This window comes from Rhinoderma darwinii, chromosome 5, assembly GCF_050947455.1.
Source record: "Rhinoderma darwinii isolate aRhiDar2 chromosome 5, aRhiDar2.hap1, whole genome shotgun sequence".
Lineage (NCBI taxonomy): Eukaryota > Metazoa > Chordata > Amphibia > Anura > Rhinodermatidae > Rhinoderma > Rhinoderma darwinii.
Window position 1 is genome coordinate 72,509,597 of NC_134691.1, and position 17,153 is coordinate 72,526,749.

General features: G+C 49.3%; 1 protein-coding gene across 2 annotated transcripts in view; it reads left to right on the forward strand.

Moving 5' to 3' along the window:
- The first annotated feature begins 629 nt into the window (after window positions 1-629).
- The window catches only part of PREX2 (phosphatidylinositol-3,4,5-trisphosphate dependent Rac exchange factor 2), a 340,136-nt gene continuing 323,612 nt past the window's right edge, over window positions 630-17,153 (forward strand). For both annotated transcript variants that reach the window (XM_075826126.1, XM_075826128.1), the window contains exon 1: window positions 630-989. In XM_075826126.1, the coding sequence (XP_075682241.1) occupies window positions 849-989 (141 nt within the window). In that variant the 5' untranslated portion in view covers window positions 630-848. The remainder of the gene's footprint in view (window positions 990-17,153) is intronic.

The following is a 17,153-nucleotide window of genomic DNA, read 5'->3' on the forward strand; positions in this document are numbered from 1 at the left end:
AATGATACATCTGCTCTTTCTGTATCACCGCATAATGTGGCAAATTTTCTTCCAGAATTCTTGGAAATGTGGATGACTACTCCTGTGGGGGTCGGATAAGCGGCTCCCCAAATGTCCCAACTGATTAGAATAATCAACCGGAGAATTTCTCTTTACTGTTGACAATAATAAAGTACGTTTTCTGCTCTCCCTTTTATCCACTAACATGAATTATCCCATCAGGGGGGTGGGGGGTAACTATACTGCAGATCAGAGAATACAACTAATGACTTTTCTTTCCTGTGTTAAATGACATTTGCAGAAGTTATGAATCTGGAGGAAAGTAAAACTCTGAGGCTTCTGCACAACTTTACAACTTTCTTGAGTTGAAAGAAGTGCTGCAAGTTTGCCCAGCACTTGGGCTGCTGACATTCCGCTGACACCCATGCCCCCTGTTACACTGTGCTCTGGGATTGTGCAGAGCTGGCATTGTTGGCACATTCTACTTCCCAAGGTTTCTGCTCTCTTTCCTGCCATTCATTGGAGGATGAAGGAGGGGACAACACTGGAGCAGAGGGGGGTGATGGGGGCTGGTTCCAGGATGAAGGGGCTGGAGTCACATGGAGACAATCTTTTGATTAATCTCCAAATTACTTGCTCTGCTCCTAAACCTCTGACTGGAGATCTGCAGGCACAGGGGAACTTTTCTGTGTTACATCTGGATGATTAGATTTGATCAGGGAAAGATGAGCCTGCATCTGAAGGAGACAGTCCTGCACTAGTCTAGGAGGATCTACCTAACTCTGGAGAACTTTCTGCGCTGGGCTAAGTGATCGCTGGAGGATCAGCACTGAGTCCTGGAATATAACATGACAGAGGAACATAAGGCTGATGGGAAGGTGGAGAGCAGCAAGGACCTGGACAGGCAACTTCGTCTCAGGGTGTGTGTTCTCAGCGAACTTCTCAAGACTGAGAGGGACTATGTGGGGACCCTGGAGTTCCTTGTCTCGGTGAGTTGTGTGATGGGGAGATGGGGGAGGGGGTGTCTTCTATCACTGCTCAGCCAGCCTGAGTAACTGGATTATAGGAAAGCACCAAAGAAACTCCAACAATAGACATAGACTGGGCAGAATAACTAATATCTAAAGTACAGGGGAGATCGCAAGATGGAATGATGTAAAACTGCAGCCAAGGATGATGATAATTATTATTAATAATAATAATAATAATAATAAACTATCATCTATCTATCTATCTATCTATCTATCTATCTATCTATCTATCTATCTATCTATCTATCTATCTATCTATCTATCTATCTGTCTGTCTGTCTGTCTGCCTGTCTGTCTGTCTGTCTGTCTGTCTGTCTGTCTGTCTATCTATCTATCTATCTATCTATCTATCTATCTATCTATCTTATCTCTCTCTCTCTTTCTATCTCATATATATCTATCTCCAGGTAGTTCACTATTTATATGTACATTTGTGTGTGTAAACAAAATAAATCTGTATACATGAACCCTGTAAAAAAGTTTTTGGGGCTGTGGCAACCCCAAATAATGCAGACACTGTCAGCAAAATACATCTAAAGTTTACATTCACCAAAGGACCAGACCTTGAGCCTCTGCTTAGAACAGTCCATTCACAAATGTAAATGCAGTCTATATTCTGCGGATGGTTGAACAAGTTCATAAGGGGCAGAGGCGTGGAGCTGATGCTGATAATACTTGATTTACATGGAGCATTCGCAATAGGAAAATGAGTAGCAATATTGTTATGTTAGGCTATCAACGTATCCTCAAGGCTCCATTCACCCTGTTCACACTACTACTTTCTGACTATAAGAATTGCTTAGTCTCTAGCGTTATTTACTGAGCATTAAAGAACCCTGAGTTTGCAATGTACATTATCTTGAAACTTGGTCAATGATTGTATATTTTGGGGTCAAAGCTGCAGGAGGGACTGTGTGTTCACTAAGGGTCCTCTGAAACAGGCCTTGAAAATGACTGCCGATCGACAAGACAGCTCATTGATCGGCGCTTGTTTGTTCCTTTCATAAGAAGCAATGATCAGTAATGTATGGGATCATTACTACGATCATGCGTCCCCACGCATTTGCATCATGTCGGCCGCACATCTCCCTCTTTACACAGGGAGATGTGCTGCCGACTAGCGACAATTTTGTTAGCCACATAAACGAGCAGATCAGCCAATGAACGCTCGTTTGCCCGATCATTGGCCTTTACACTGGTCCATATAGCAGTGTACAAAGTGTGTATATACAGATTATATCCATAAGGTCCTTCTGTGGATGGCCCTCTAGATCTACTCTCATGGACCAAATATTTAGTGGTCAGTAAACTGAGTGTAAAGGATCTGCCAGGCACTACGTCTGTGGAGACTCCCAGGGTTAATCAGTCGACACCTGAGGCCAGACCTCTTAGACTGACACCGGCTCCCACCAATCAGGGTGGCAGGCTCAGGAGTGGGAGAGCCTATCGCGGCCTGGTCAGTCAGAGTTAGCTCCGCCCCCTGTCCATTTATACCTGCAGTTTTCTCTTCCTCATTGCTTGTTATTCTTTTGGATTCCTGGCCCCTCTGCTGCTTGCTCCAGCCTGCTTCTGCCGTGCTTCTGCCTTGCTGCAGTTCTCCTTGACTTGACTTGCTTTGCTTTGCTTCGCCCCTGGCTTGCTTCTGTCTCCGTGCCCGCTCGGGTTACTCACTTCGTCCTGGTCCTGACTGTTCGTTCGCCGCTCCGTTTCCTCGTGGCGTTCCGTGGCTACTGCCCCTTCCCTTGCGTGTTCCCTGTTTGTTTTCCTGTGCACTTAGACAGCGTAGGGACCGCCGCCCAGTTGTACCTCGTCGCCTAGGGCGGGTCGTTGCAAGTAGGCAGGGACAGGGCGGTGGGTAGATTAGGGCTCACTTTCCCTTCACCTCCTTCCTGCCATCACAGAATAACAAGCCCTTACCTAGTCTACCATTTCTCCTACACTGTCGCTATCATGGACCCCCTTGAGACCCTGACCCAGCAGATGCAGGGCCTCTCCCTACAGGTCCAGGCCCTGGCCCAAAGGGTTGGGCGCACCACCTCACCTCTAGAACCCGACCTCAAGTTACCTGACCGGTTTTCAGGGGACCGTAAGACGTTTCTCTCCTTCCGGGAGAGTTGCAGACTATATTTCCGCCTTAAGCCCCACTCCTCAGGTTCCGAGAACCAGCGGGTGGGTATCATCATATCCCGACTCCAGGAAGGGCCCCAAGAGTGGGCCTTCTCCTTGGCTCCTGACGCCCCTGAACTTTCCTCTGTTGATCGTTTTTTCTCTGCCCTCGGACTCATTTACGACGAGACTGACAAGACTGCTTTAGCCGAGAGTCAGTTGGTGACCTTACGTCAGGGTAGGAGACCGGTTGAGGAATACTGTTCTGATTTTAGGAAGTGGTGCGTAGCTTCTCAGTGGAACGATCCGGCCCTAAGGTGCCAGTTTAGGTTAGGATTATCTGACGCCCTGAAGGATCTGCTGGTTAGCTACCCCTCGTCTGACTCCCTTGACCAGGTTATGGCCCTAGCAGTACGACTTGACCGACGTCTCAGGGAACGTCAGCTAGAACGCTTCAGTGTGCTCCCCTCTGACTTTTCTGCGATCCCCCCCGAGGTCCCGCCTCCTCGCCCCTCCACGGAGGACTCGGAGGTACCTATGCAACTCGGGGCCTCCATGTCCCCTCGACAACGTAGGGAGTTTCGCAGAATGAACGGTCTCTGCTTCTACTGTGGGGACGACAAGCATCTACTGAACACCTGTCCCAGGCGCAAGAATAAGAAGCCGGAAAACTTCCGCGCCTAAGTGATCATCGGGGAGGTCACTTGGGCGCACAGGTATTTCCCGTCAATGTGAAACGCAATAAAATTTTGCTTCCCTTTCAGGTCTCGTTTGCTGGCCGGTCTGCCACGGGCAGTGCTTTCGTGGATTCTGGCTCATCTGCTAATATCATGTCTGTGGAATTTGCTATGTCTCTAAAGATGCCTTGTATTGATTTACCTTATCCTATCCCTGTAGTAGGAATCGACTCTACCCCCCTTGCTAATGGTTATTTTACTCAGCATACTCCTGTTTTTGAACTCCTGGTTGGCTCCATGCATTTGGAGCAGTGCTCTGTACTGGTAATGCAGGGATTATCGTCTGATCTGGTTTTAGGCCTTCCCTGGTTGCAGTTGCATAATCCCACGTTTGATTGGAATACTGGGGATCTCACCAAATGGGGTAATGAATGTCTTATGTCATGTCTTTCTGTTAACTCTATTTCTCCCCGGGAGGAGGTAAACACGCTTCCTGAGTTCGTTCAGGACTTCGCCGATGTGTTCTCTAAGGAGGCCTCCGAGGTGTTGCCCCCCCATAGAGATTACGATTGCGCTATCGATTTGGTGCCTGGTGCCAAGCTTCCTAAAGGTAGGATATTTAATCTTTCATGTCCTGAACGTGAAGCCATGAGGGTGTATATCCAGGAATGCCTGGCCAAGGGTTTCATTCGCCCCTCGACTTCTCCTGTAGGTGCTGGCTTCTTCTTCGTGGGGAAGAAGGATGGTGGTCTTAGGCCGTGCATTGATTATCGTAACCTGAATAAGGTCACTGTAAGGAACCAGTACCCACTTCCTTTGATTCCGGATCTTTTTAATCAGGTTCAGGGAGCCCAATGGTTTTCTAAGTTCGATCTACGGGGGGCATATAACCTTATCCGCATCAAAGAGGGGGATGAGTGGAAAACTGCGTTCAACACACCCGAGGGTCATTTCGAATACCTGGTCATGCCCTTTGGGTTGTGTAACGCCCCTGCTGTCTTCCAGAATTTTATTAATGAAATCCTGAGAGAGTACCTGGGTAATTTTCTTGTTGTGTACCTTGATGACATACTGGTGTTTTCCAAGGACTGGTCCTCTCACGTGGAGCATGTCAGGAAGGTGCTCCAGGTCCTTCGGGAGAATAATCTGTTTGCTAAGACTGAAAAATGTGTCTTTGGGGTACAGGAGATACCATTTTTAGGGCAAATCCTCACTCCTCATGAATTCCGCATGGACCCTGCCAAGGTTCAAGCTGTGGCGGAATGGGTCCAACCTGCCTCCCTTAAGGCGTTACAGTGTTTTTTAGGGTTCGCCAACTATTACAGGAGATTTATTGCCAACTTCTCGGTCGTCGCCAAGCCTCTTACGGACCTTACCCGCAAGGGTGCTGATGTCCTCCATTGGCCCCCTGAGGCCGTCCAGGCCTTTGAGACTCTCAAGAAGTGCTTTATCTCCGCCCCCGTGCTGATTCAGCCCAACCAAGAGGAGCCATTTATTGTGGAGGTTGACGCTTCCGAGGTGGGAGTGGGGGCCGTCTTGTCCCAGGGTACCAGCTCCCTCACCCATCTCCGCCCCTGTGCTTACTTCTCTAGGAAGTTTTCGCCCACGGAGAGTAACTATGATATTGGCAACCGCGAACTTCTAGCCATTAAATGGGCTTTTGAGGAGTGGCGGCACTTCCTGGAGGGGGCCAGACACCAGGTAACGGTCCTTACGGATCACAAGAATCTGGTTTTCCTAGAATCGGCCCGGAGGCTTAATCCTAGACAAGCTCGGTGGGCACTATTCTTTACCAGATTTAATTTCTTGGTTACCTATAGGGCTGGGTCCAAGAATATTAAGGCTGATGCTCTGTCACGTAGTTTCATGGCCAATCCTCCTTCCGAGAAGGATCCCGCTTGTATTTTACCCCCTGGTATAATCGTCTCTGCCACGGATTCTGATTTAGCTTCTGATATCGCGGCTGATCAGGGTGCAGCTCCCGGGAACGTCCCTGGGGACAAACTGTTTGTTCCTCTGCAATACCGGCTGAGGGTACTCAGGGAAAACCATGACTCCGCTCTATCTGGTCATCCTGGCATCTTGGGCACCAAACACCTCATTACCAGAAACTATTGGTGGCCTGGGTTGCCTAAAGATGTTAGGGCTTACGTCGCCGCTTGTGAGGTTTGCGCTAGGTCCAAAACCCCTAGGTCCCGACCTGCGGGCCTACTACGTCCCTTGCCCATTCCCCAGAGACCTTGGACCCATATCTCCATGGATTTTATCACCGATTTGCCTCCATCTCAGGGCAAGTCGGTGGTGTGGGTGGTAGTCGACCGCTTCAGCAAGATGTGCCACTTTGTGCCCCTTAAGAAGCTACCTAACGCCAAGACGTTAGCTTCTTTGTTTGTGAAACACATCCTGCGTCTCCATGGGGCCCCAGTCAATATCGTTTCGGACAGAGGGGTACAATTTGTTTCCTTATTTTGGAGAGCCTTTTGTAAAAAGTTGGAGATTGATCTGTCCTTCTCCTCCGCCTTCCATCCCGAAACCAATGGCCAAACGGAAAGGACCAACCAATCCCTGGAACAATATTTAAGGTGTTTCATCTCTGACTGTCAATTCGATTGGGTCTCATTCCTTCCCCTTGCTGAATTTTCCCTGAATAACCGGGTCAGTAACTCGTCAGGGGTCTCCCCGTTTTTCTGTAATTTCGGGTTTAACCCAAGGTTCTCCTCCGTCTCCCCTGGTTGTTCCAATAATCCTGAGGTAGAGGATGTTCATCGGGAACTGTGCACTGTCTGGGCCCAGGTTCAGAAGAACCTAGAGGCGTCCCAGAGCGCACAAAAGATTCAGGCGGATAGTAGACGTTCTGCTAACCCCCGGTTTGTCGTCGGGGATTTGGTCTGGTTGTCGTCCAGGAACTTGCGCCTTAAGGTCCCGTCCAGGAAGTTTGCTCCCCGATTTATTGGGCCTTATAAGGTCATTGAAGTCCTCAACCCTGTATCCTTCCGTCTGGAGCTGCCCCCATCCTTCCGCATACACGACGTCTTTCATGCTTCCCTCCTTAAACGCTGCTCCCCGTCCTGGTCCCCCTCTAGGAAACCTCCTGTTCCCGTTCTAACCCCTGAGGGGGTGGAATTCGAGGTGGCCAAGATTGTGGACAGTAGGATGATCCAGGGCTCCCTCCAGTACCTGGTCCATTGGAGAGGATACGGGCCGGAGGAGAGGACTTGGGTACCTGCTCGAGATGTTCACGCTGGGGTATTGGTCAGGAGGTTCCACCTTCTCTTCCCCACTAAACCGGGTCCTCTTAGTAAGGGTCCGGTGGCCCCTCATAAAAGGGGGAGTACTGTAAAGGATCTGCCAGGCACTACGTCTGTGGAGACTCCCAGGGTTAATCAGTCGACACCTGAGGCCAGACCTCTTAGACTGACACCGGCTCCCACCAATCAGGGTGGCAGGCTCAGGAGTGGGAGAGCCTATCGCGGCCTGGTCAGTCAGAGTTAGCTCCGCCCCCTGTCCATTTATACCTGCAGTTTTCTCTTCCTCATTGCTTGTTATTCTTTTGGATTCCTGGCCCCTCTGCTGCTTGCTCCAGCCTGCTTCTGCCGTGCTTCTGCCTTGCTGCAGTTCTCCTTGACTTGACTTGCTTTGCTTTGCTTCGCCCCTGGCTTGCTTCTGTCTCCGTGCCCGCTCGGGTTACTCACTTCGTCCTGGTCCTGACTGTTCGTTCGCCGCTCCGTTTCCTCGTGGCGTTCCGTGGCTACTGCCCCTTCCCTTGCGTGTTCCCTGTTTGTTTTCCTGTGCACTTAGACAGCGTAGGGACCGCCGCCCAGTTGTACCTCGTCGCCTAGGGCGGGTCGTTGCAAGTAGGCAGGGACAGGGCGGTGGGTAGATTAGGGCTCACTTTCCCTTCACCTCCTTCCTGCCATCACAGAATAACAAGCCCTTACCTAGTCTACCATTTCTCCTACGCTGTCGCTATCATGGACCCCCTTGAGACCCTGACCCAGCAGATGCAGGGCCTCTCCCTACAGGTCCAGGCCCTGGCCCAAAGGGTTGGGCGCACCACCTCACCTCTAGAACCCGACCTCAAGTTACCTGACCGGTTTTCAGGGGACCGTAAGACGTTTCTCTCCTTCCGGGAGAGTTGCAGACTATATTTCCGCCTTAAGCCCCACTCCTCAGGTTCCGAGAACCAGCGGGTGGGTATCATCATATCCCGACTCCAGGAAGGGCCCCAAGAGTGGGCCTTCTCCTTGGCTCCTGACGCCCCTGAACTTTCCTCTGTTGATCGTTTTTTCTCTGCCCTCGGACTCATTTACGACGAGACTGACAGGACTGCTTTAGCCGAGAGTCAGTTGGTGACCTTACGTCAGGGTAGGAGACCGGTTGAGGAATACTGTTCTGATTTTAGGAAGTGGTGCGTAGCTTCTCAGTGGAACGATCCGGCCCTAAGGTGCCAGTTTAGGTTAGGATTATCTGACGCCCTGAAGGATCTGCTGGTTAGCTACCCCTCGTCTGACTCCCTTGACCAGGTTATGGCCCTAGCAGTACGACTTGACCGACGTCTCAGGGAACGTCAGCTAGAACGCTTCAGTGTGCTCCCCTCTGACTTTTCTGCGATCCCCCCCGAGGTCCCGCCTCCTCGCCCCTCCACGGAGGACTCGGAGGTACCTATGCAACTCGGGGCCTCCATGTCCCCTCGACAACGTAGGGAGTTTCGCAGAATGAACGGTCTCTGCTTCTACTGTGGGGACGACAAGCATCTACTGAACACCTGTCCCAGGCGCAAGAATAAGAAGCCGGAAAACTTCCGCGCCTAAGTGATCATCGGGGAGGTCACTTGGGCGCACAGGTATTTCCCGTCAATGTGAAACGCAATAAAATTTTGCTTCCCTTTCAGGTCTCGTTTGCTGGCCGGTCTGCCACGGGCAGTGCTTTCGTGGATTCTGGCTCATCTGCTAATATCATGTCTGTGGAATTTGCTATGTCTCTAAAGATGCCTTGTATTGATTTACCTTATCCTATCCCTGTAGTAGGAATCGACTCTACCCCCCTTGCTAATGGTTATTTTACTCAGCATACTCCTGTTTTTGAACTCCTGGTTGGCTCCATGCATTTGGAGCAGTGCTCTGTACTGGTAATGCAGGGATTATCGTCTGATCTGGTTTTAGGCCTTCCCTGGTTGCAGTTGCATAATCCCACGTTTGATTGGAATACTGGGGATCTCACCAAATGGGGTAATGAATGTCTTATGTCATGTCTTTCTGTTAACTCTATTTCTCCCCGGGAGGAGGTAAACACGCTTCCTGAGTTCGTTCAGGACTTCGCCGATGTGTTCTCTAAGGAGGCCTCCGAGGTGTTGCCCCCCCATAGAGATTACGATTGCGCTATCGATTTGGTGCCTGGTGCCAAGCTTCCTAAAGGTAGGATATTTAATCTTTCATGTCCTGAACGTGAAGCCATGAGGGTGTATATCCAGGAATGCCTGGCCAAGGGTTTCATTCGCCCCTCGACTTCTCCTGTAGGTGCTGGCTTCTTCTTCGTGGGGAAGAAGGATGGTGGTCTTAGGCCGTGCATTGATTATCGTAACCTGAATAAGGTCACTGTAAGGAACCAGTACCCACTTCCTTTGATTCCGGATCTTTTTAATCAGGTTCAGGGAGCCCAATGGTTTTCTAAGTTCGATCTACGGGGGGCATATAACCTTATCCGCATCAAAGAGGGGGATGAGTGGAAAACTGCGTTCAACACACCCGAGGGTCATTTCGAATACCTGGTCATGCCCTTTGGGTTGTGTAACGCCCCTGCTGTCTTCCAGAATTTTATTAATGAAATCCTGAGAGAGTACCTGGGTAATTTTCTTGTTGTGTACCTTGATGACATACTGGTGTTTTCCAAGGACTGGTCCTCTCACGTGGAGCATGTCAGGAAGGTGCTCCAGGTCCTTCGGGAGAATAATCTGTTTGCTAAGACTGAAAAATGTGTCTTTGGGGTACAGGAGATACCATTTTTAGGGCAAATCCTCACTCCTCATGAATTCCGCATGGACCCTGCCAAGGTTCAAGCTGTGGCGGAATGGGTCCAACCTGCCTCCCTTAAGGCGTTACAGTGTTTTTTAGGGTTCGCCAACTATTACAGGAGATTTATTGCCAACTTCTCGGTCGTCGCCAAGCCTCTTACGGACCTTACCCGCAAGGGTGCTGATGTCCTCCATTGGCCCCCTGAGGCCGTCCAGGCCTTTGAGACTCTCAAGAAGTGCTTTATCTCCGCCCCCGTGCTGATTCAGCCCAACCAAGAGGAGCCATTTATTGTGGAGGTTGACGCTTCCGAGGTGGGAGTGGGGGCCGTCTTGTCCCAGGGTACCAGCTCCCTCACCCATCTCCGCCCCTGTGCTTACTTCTCTAGGAAGTTTTCGCCCACGGAGAGTAACTATGATATTGGCAACCGCGAACTTCTAGCCATTAAATGGGCTTTTGAGGAGTGGCGGCACTTCCTGGAGGGGGCCAGACACCAGGTAACGGTCCTTACGGATCACAAGAATCTGGTTTTCCTAGAATCGGCCCGGAGGCTTAATCCTAGACAAGCTCGGTGGGCACTATTCTTTACCAGATTTAATTTCTTGGTTACCTATAGGGCTGGGTCCAAGAATATTAAGGCTGATGCTCTGTCACGTAGTTTCATGGCCAATCCTCCTTCCGAGAAGGATCCCGCTTGTATTTTACCCCCTGGTATAATCGTCTCTGCCACGGATTCTGATTTAGCTTCTGATATCGCGGCTGATCAGGGTGCAGCTCCCGGGAACGTCCCTGGGGACAAACTGTTTGTTCCTCTGCAATACCGGCTGAGGGTACTCAGGGAAAACCATGACTCCGCTCTATCTGGTCATCCTGGCATCTTGGGCACCAAACACCTCATTACCAGAAACTATTGGTGGCCTGGGTTGCCTAAAGATGTTAGGGCTTACGTCGCCGCTTGTGAGGTTTGCGCTAGGTCCAAAACCCCTAGGTCCCGACCTGCGGGCCTACTACGTCCCTTGCCCATTCCCCAGAGACCTTGGACCCATATCTCCATGGATTTTATCACCGATTTGCCTCCATCTCAGGGCAAGTCGGTGGTGTGGGTGGTAGTCGACCGCTTCAGCAAGATGTGCCACTTTGTGCCCCTTAAGAAGCTACCTAACGCCAAGACGTTAGCTTCTTTGTTTGTGAAACACATCCTGCGTCTCCATGGGGCCCCAGTCAATATCGTTTCGGACAGAGGGGTACAATTTGTTTCCTTATTTTGGAGAGCCTTTTGTAAAAAGTTGGAGATTGATCTGTCCTTCTCCTCCGCCTTCCATCCCGAAACCAATGGCCAAACGGAAAGGACCAACCAATCCCTGGAACAATATTTAAGGTGTTTCATCTCTGACTGTCAATTCGATTGGGTCTCATTCCTTCCCCTTGCTGAATTTTCCCTGAATAACCGGGTCAGTAACTCGTCAGGGGTCTCCCCGTTTTTCTGTAATTTCGGGTTTAACCCAAGGTTCTCCTCCGTCTCCCCTGGTTGTTCCAATAATCCTGAGGTAGAGGATGTTCATCGGGAACTGTGCACTGTCTGGGCCCAGGTTCAGAAGAACCTAGAGGCGTCCCAGAGCGCACAAAAGATTCAGGCGGATAGTAGACGTTCTGCTAACCCCCGGTTTGTCGTCGGGGATTTGGTCTGGTTGTCGTCCAGGAACTTGCGCCTTAAGGTCCCGTCCAGGAAGTTTGCTCCCCGATTTATTGGGCCTTATAAGGTCATTGAAGTCCTCAACCCTGTATCCTTCCGTCTGGAGCTGCCCCCATCCTTCCGCATACACGACGTCTTTCATGCTTCCCTCCTTAAACGCTGCTCCCCGTCCTGGTCCCCCTCTAGGAAACCTCCTGTTCCCGTTCTAACCCCTGAGGGGGTGGAATTCGAGGTGGCCAAGATTGTGGACAGTAGGATGATCCAGGGCTCCCTCCAGTACCTGGTCCATTGGAGAGGATACGGGCCGGAGGAGAGGACTTGGGTACCTGCTCGAGATGTTCACGCTGGGGTATTGGTCAGGAGGTTCCACCTTCTCTTCCCCACTAAACCGGGTCCTCTTAGTAAGGGTCCGGTGGCCCCTCATAAAAGGGGGAGTACTGTAAAGGATCTGCCAGGCACTACGTCTGTGGAGACTCCCAGGGTTAATCAGTCGACACCTGAGGCCAGACCTCTTAGACTGACACCGGCTCCCACCAATCAGGGTGGCAGGCTCAGGAGTGGGAGAGCCTATCGCGGCCTGGTCAGTCAGAGTTAGCTCCGCCCCCTGTCCATTTATACCTGCAGTTTTCTCTTCCTCATTGCTTGTTATTCTTTTGGATTCCTGGCCCCTCTGCTGCTTGCTCCAGCCTGCTTCTGCCGTGCTTCTGCCTTGCTGCAGTTCTCCTTGACTTGACTTGCTTTGCTTTGCTTCGCCCCTGGCTTGCTTCTGTCTCCGTGCCCGCTCGGGTTACTCACTTCGTCCTGGTCCTGACTGTTCGTTCGCCGCTCCGTTTCCTTGTGGCGTTCCGTGGCTACTGCCCCTTCCCTTGCGTGTTCCCTGTTTGTTTTCCTGTGCACTTAGACAGCGTAGGGACCGCCGCCCAGTTGTACCTCGTCGCCTAGGGCGGGTCGTTGCAAGTAGGCAGGGACAGGGCGGTGGGTAGATTAGGGCTCACTTTCCCTTCACCTCCTTCCTGCCATCACACTGAGACATATTTGTAAAATGTAGAATGGCTTTAGGCACGGTTGGACATATAATTGGAACCATGTAATCAATGCTCCTAGAGTTTGCTGCTGTCTTTTGACTTGAAGAGACTCTGTCACCACATTATAAGTGCCCTATCTCCTACATAAGGAGATCGGCGCTATAATGAAGGTGACAGTAATGCTTTTTATTTCGAAAAACGATCTATTTAAAACAACTTTATGAGCGATTTTTAACTTTATGCTAATGAGTTTCTTAATGCCCAAGTGGGCGTGCTTTTACTTTAGACCAAGTGGGCGTGTTTTTACTTTAGACCAAGTGGGCATTGTACAGAGGAGTGTATGACGCTGACCAATCAGCGTCATGCACTTCTCTCCATTCATTTACACTTCACTAGCGATATAGTTATATCGCTATGTGCAGCTACATACACAAACCCTAACATTACTGCAGTGTCCTGATAATGAATATATATCACTACCAGCCTGGATGTGATGTTTATTCAGAATCCTGACACTTCTGAATCTTTTCTGTGAGATTCCAGCAAGGCAAACGTAATCTCGTTTGAAATGACAGGTTACATTGTAATCTCGCAAGATTACGTTTGCCTTGCTGTAAATCTCACGGAGACGCTACAGACGTGTCAGGATTCTGAATAAACATCACGTCCAGGCTGGTAGTGATGTATATTCATTATCAGGACACTACAGTAATGTTAGTGTTTGTGTATGTGGCTGTACATAACGATATAACTATATCGCTAGTGCAGTGTAAATGAATGGAGAGAAGTGCATGATGCTAATTGGTCAGCGTCATGCACTCCTCTGTACAACGCCCACTTGGTCTAAAGTAAAAACACGCCCACTTGGGCATTAAGAAAGTCATTAGCATAAAGCTAGAAATCGCTCATAAAGTGGTCAAAATAGATCGTTTTTCTAAATAAAAAGCATTACTGTCACCTACATTATAGCGCCCATCTCCTTATATAGGAGATAGGGCACTTATAATGTGGTGACAGAGCCTGTTTGAGTTGTTTTCTTTTGATGTCTATAAAACTTTTTACTGCTGGTCCATAAAGTCAAGTTGACTTTTGGAATGACCCCCAATTCCTCAGTGTTCCGTCTATCCCTGCCTTTAGGTTTGCTGTTAGGTAAAGAGAGGCAGAGCTGGAAAGTGCGATGACATTTTGCAGTCTTTTGATTGTTTATGAAAAGAGAAGCATTTGTATAATCTGACATATCGGCAGCTTTCACCTTGCAATGGTTCCTTTTCAACTTGACTGTTTTATGGTCTCTGGGAATGTGTTGTGATGCCATGTCCCTCGATAACACAAAGCAAACAGCACCCAATTGTACTGAGGAGAATAAAGAGACAGTGTGATGACTGTGGTACATGCATGCCTGGGCTGAAGCTAATCCTGGACACTTCTGTAACAGGGGCTATTAAAAGGATGTAAATGTATACAGTACGTCTCAATAGAACTGTTCCTGCTGAATAGATCTGGAGTCTATTTCCCACACAAATGTCGAGTAGCACCGTGTTAGCCAGAAACAATTATGCAACGTTAAATATTTTTGTGTCAAAAAAGACAAAAGTATTATAGGTATGATACCTTTATTGGCTAACCAGAAAAATTCTATATGCGGCTTACAGAGCACACAGGCCCCTTCTTCTAGCAGTTTACAAATGAATGTCTTAGAAAAAAGCACAACATTTAAGATGTTACACAAAGACAATTAGTACATGAGGTGATACATCATTAAGATAAGCCGGGGCAATAAAACTGAGGTTATAGGGGTGATGTTTTAGGAGATAAGGGATCTGGAGTCAGTCTGATGGGGGATGTGACGTGTGTCCATATAGTGGCTCATAAATTCCTAATACTGAAGAGTCATTTTAGGAATGACAGGAAAATTTGGGAATTCAAGCAGATGATAACATTCTGTAACGTCTACCGTGGTTGTGGACCCACTGGGCCACTCCGTCCTAATGGAGTAGTAGCTGGCCAAACAAATATAGGACAGTCACTGGTGGGTGGTATCTGGATGGCAGACTGGTGTTGGATAGCTGGAAGCTGGCTTGTGCTGGATTATTGGAAGCTGACTTGTCTCGGGCACTGGGCACAGACACCGGACAAGGATACTGAAGTTGTCACGGACACTGGACTTGACATGGACATTGGACTGGTTTCAAGAACAGGCTACGGAATCTTTGCAGACTAACACTGGGTTAGCAACAACAAGAACATTGCTCAGGCACTGGGCAGGGTCACATATAAGGGCCAGGGTGCACAGGAGTATTTGGACCTACCAGAGGAAATAATTCTTGGGGCGCACCCGTCAGCTATATAGAAATAATGTGACCACTCTTAATTGTGTAGTAAAGCAAAGACCAATATTACCACCACATAGTGACCATATAGTGGTAGACACCAGTCCTACACAAGCGCTCTGCAGACCTTATGACTTAAAGGACTTTTCCGATCTTAGACATTTATGGCATATCCACAGGAAATATGCAATCGAAGAAACGAGCTGCAGAACTCAAAATAATCCAATGAAGTGTATTTGATTTATTCACCAAGCATAAAAACACTTGCAATGTTTCAACCCATGAATGGGTCTTTATCAAGCATTGGGTTGAAACATTGCAAGTGTTTTTATACTTGGTGAATAAATCAAATACACTTCATTGGATTATCTTGAGCGCTGCAGTTCCTTTCTTCGATTGCATATTGATTGTCTCCCTTGGATCTGGGATTCTTTACTGCGTGCACCACCCATGTTTGGGGAGTTGTCCTTTCCCACTCAATTTTTTATGGCTGTGCTGCTGTTTTCCTGAATATATATCCACAGGAAATGCCAAAAATGTCTGATAGATGCGGGTCCCTGCTCTATATCTAGAACTGAACGCAGAATCCATGTGGAGAGCAGTGGAGAGAGGGACACAGCCCCCTTATTGTAGATAGTGCCACACAGCCCCCCTCTTGTAGATAGTGCCATACAGCCCCCTTTTGTAGATAGAGCCACACAGCCCCCTTCTTGTAGATAGTGCCACACAGCCCCCCTCTTGTAGATAGAGCCACACAGCCCCCCTCTTGTAGATAGTGCCACACAACCCTCCACTTGTAGATAGTGCCACACACCACCCTCTTGTAGATAGTGCCACACAGCCCCCTCTATTCTCGATAGTGCCACACTTCAGCCCCCTCTATTAGATGGTGACACACAGCACCCCTCTTGTAGATGGTGCCACACAGCCCTTTCTTGTAGATAGTGCCACACGGCCCCCTCTCTTGTCGATAGTGCCACACAGCAGCCCCCACTTATAGATGGTGACACACAGCCCCCCTCTTGTAGATAGTGCCACACAGCCCCCCTCTTGTCGATAGTGCCACACGGCAGCCCCCTCTTGTAGATAGTGCCACATAGCCCCCTCTTGTAGATAGTGCCACACAGCCCCCCTCTTGTCGATAGTGCCACACGGCAGCCCCCTCTTGTAGATAGTGCCACACAGCCCCCTCTTGTAGATAGTGCCACACAGCAGCCCCCTCTTGTAGATAGTGTCACACACAGCCCCCCACTGTAGACAGTACCACACAGCCAAATACTGTACATTGTGCCACACAGCCCCCTACTGTAGATAGTACCACACAGCCTCCCCTCTTATAGATAGTGCCACACTGCCCCCCATTGTAGATAGGGCCACACAGCCCCCCTCTTGTAGAAAGTGCCACACACAGCCCCCACTGTAAATAGTGCCACACAGCCCCCTATTCTTGTAGATAGTGCCACACATCCCCCCTCTTGTAGATAGTGTCACACACAGCCTCCAACTGTAAACAATGCCACACAGCCACACCCCACTGTAAATAATACCACACAGCCCCCCCCACTGTAAATAGTGCCACACAGCCTCCCCTCTTGTAGATAGTGCCACACAGCCCCCCTTTGTAGATAGTGTCACACAGCCCCCCTCTTGTAGATAGTGCCACACAGCCCCCGTCTTGTATAAAATGCCACAAACAGCCCCCTACTGTAAACACTGCCACACATCCCCCATTATTGTAGATAGTGCCACACACAGCCCCCCACTGTAGATAATGCCACACAGCCCCCACTTTAGATAGTGCCACACAGCCCCCCACTGTAGATAGTGCCACATAGTGTACATAGTGACCCCATGTACATAGTGCCACACAGCCCCGCAAACCAAAAATTGTAGTTACCTAGCCCAGTTCCCGTAAAAGATGGAGCAAGCGTCTTCTCGTTGTAACCTGTCATTTACAGCGTAATCTCGCAGGATTACGTTTGCTCTGCTGTAACTACCACAGAAACATTAACGAAGTGCAGAGATTGTGAATAGACATCCCGTGGAATGTCTATTCACTGTCTAAACACTTCAGTATCGTTAATGTGTTCGTATAAGACAGCACATACTGATCTAAAAGGATCCCTATGCGCTGACAAAATGACTGGAGAGAAGTGCATGACGCTGATTGGTCAGCGTCATACACTCCTCTGTACAACGCCCACTTGGTCAATAGTAAAACACGCCCAGTTGTCCATTGAGAAACTCATTAGCATAAAGCTAAAATCGCTAATAACGTGGTGA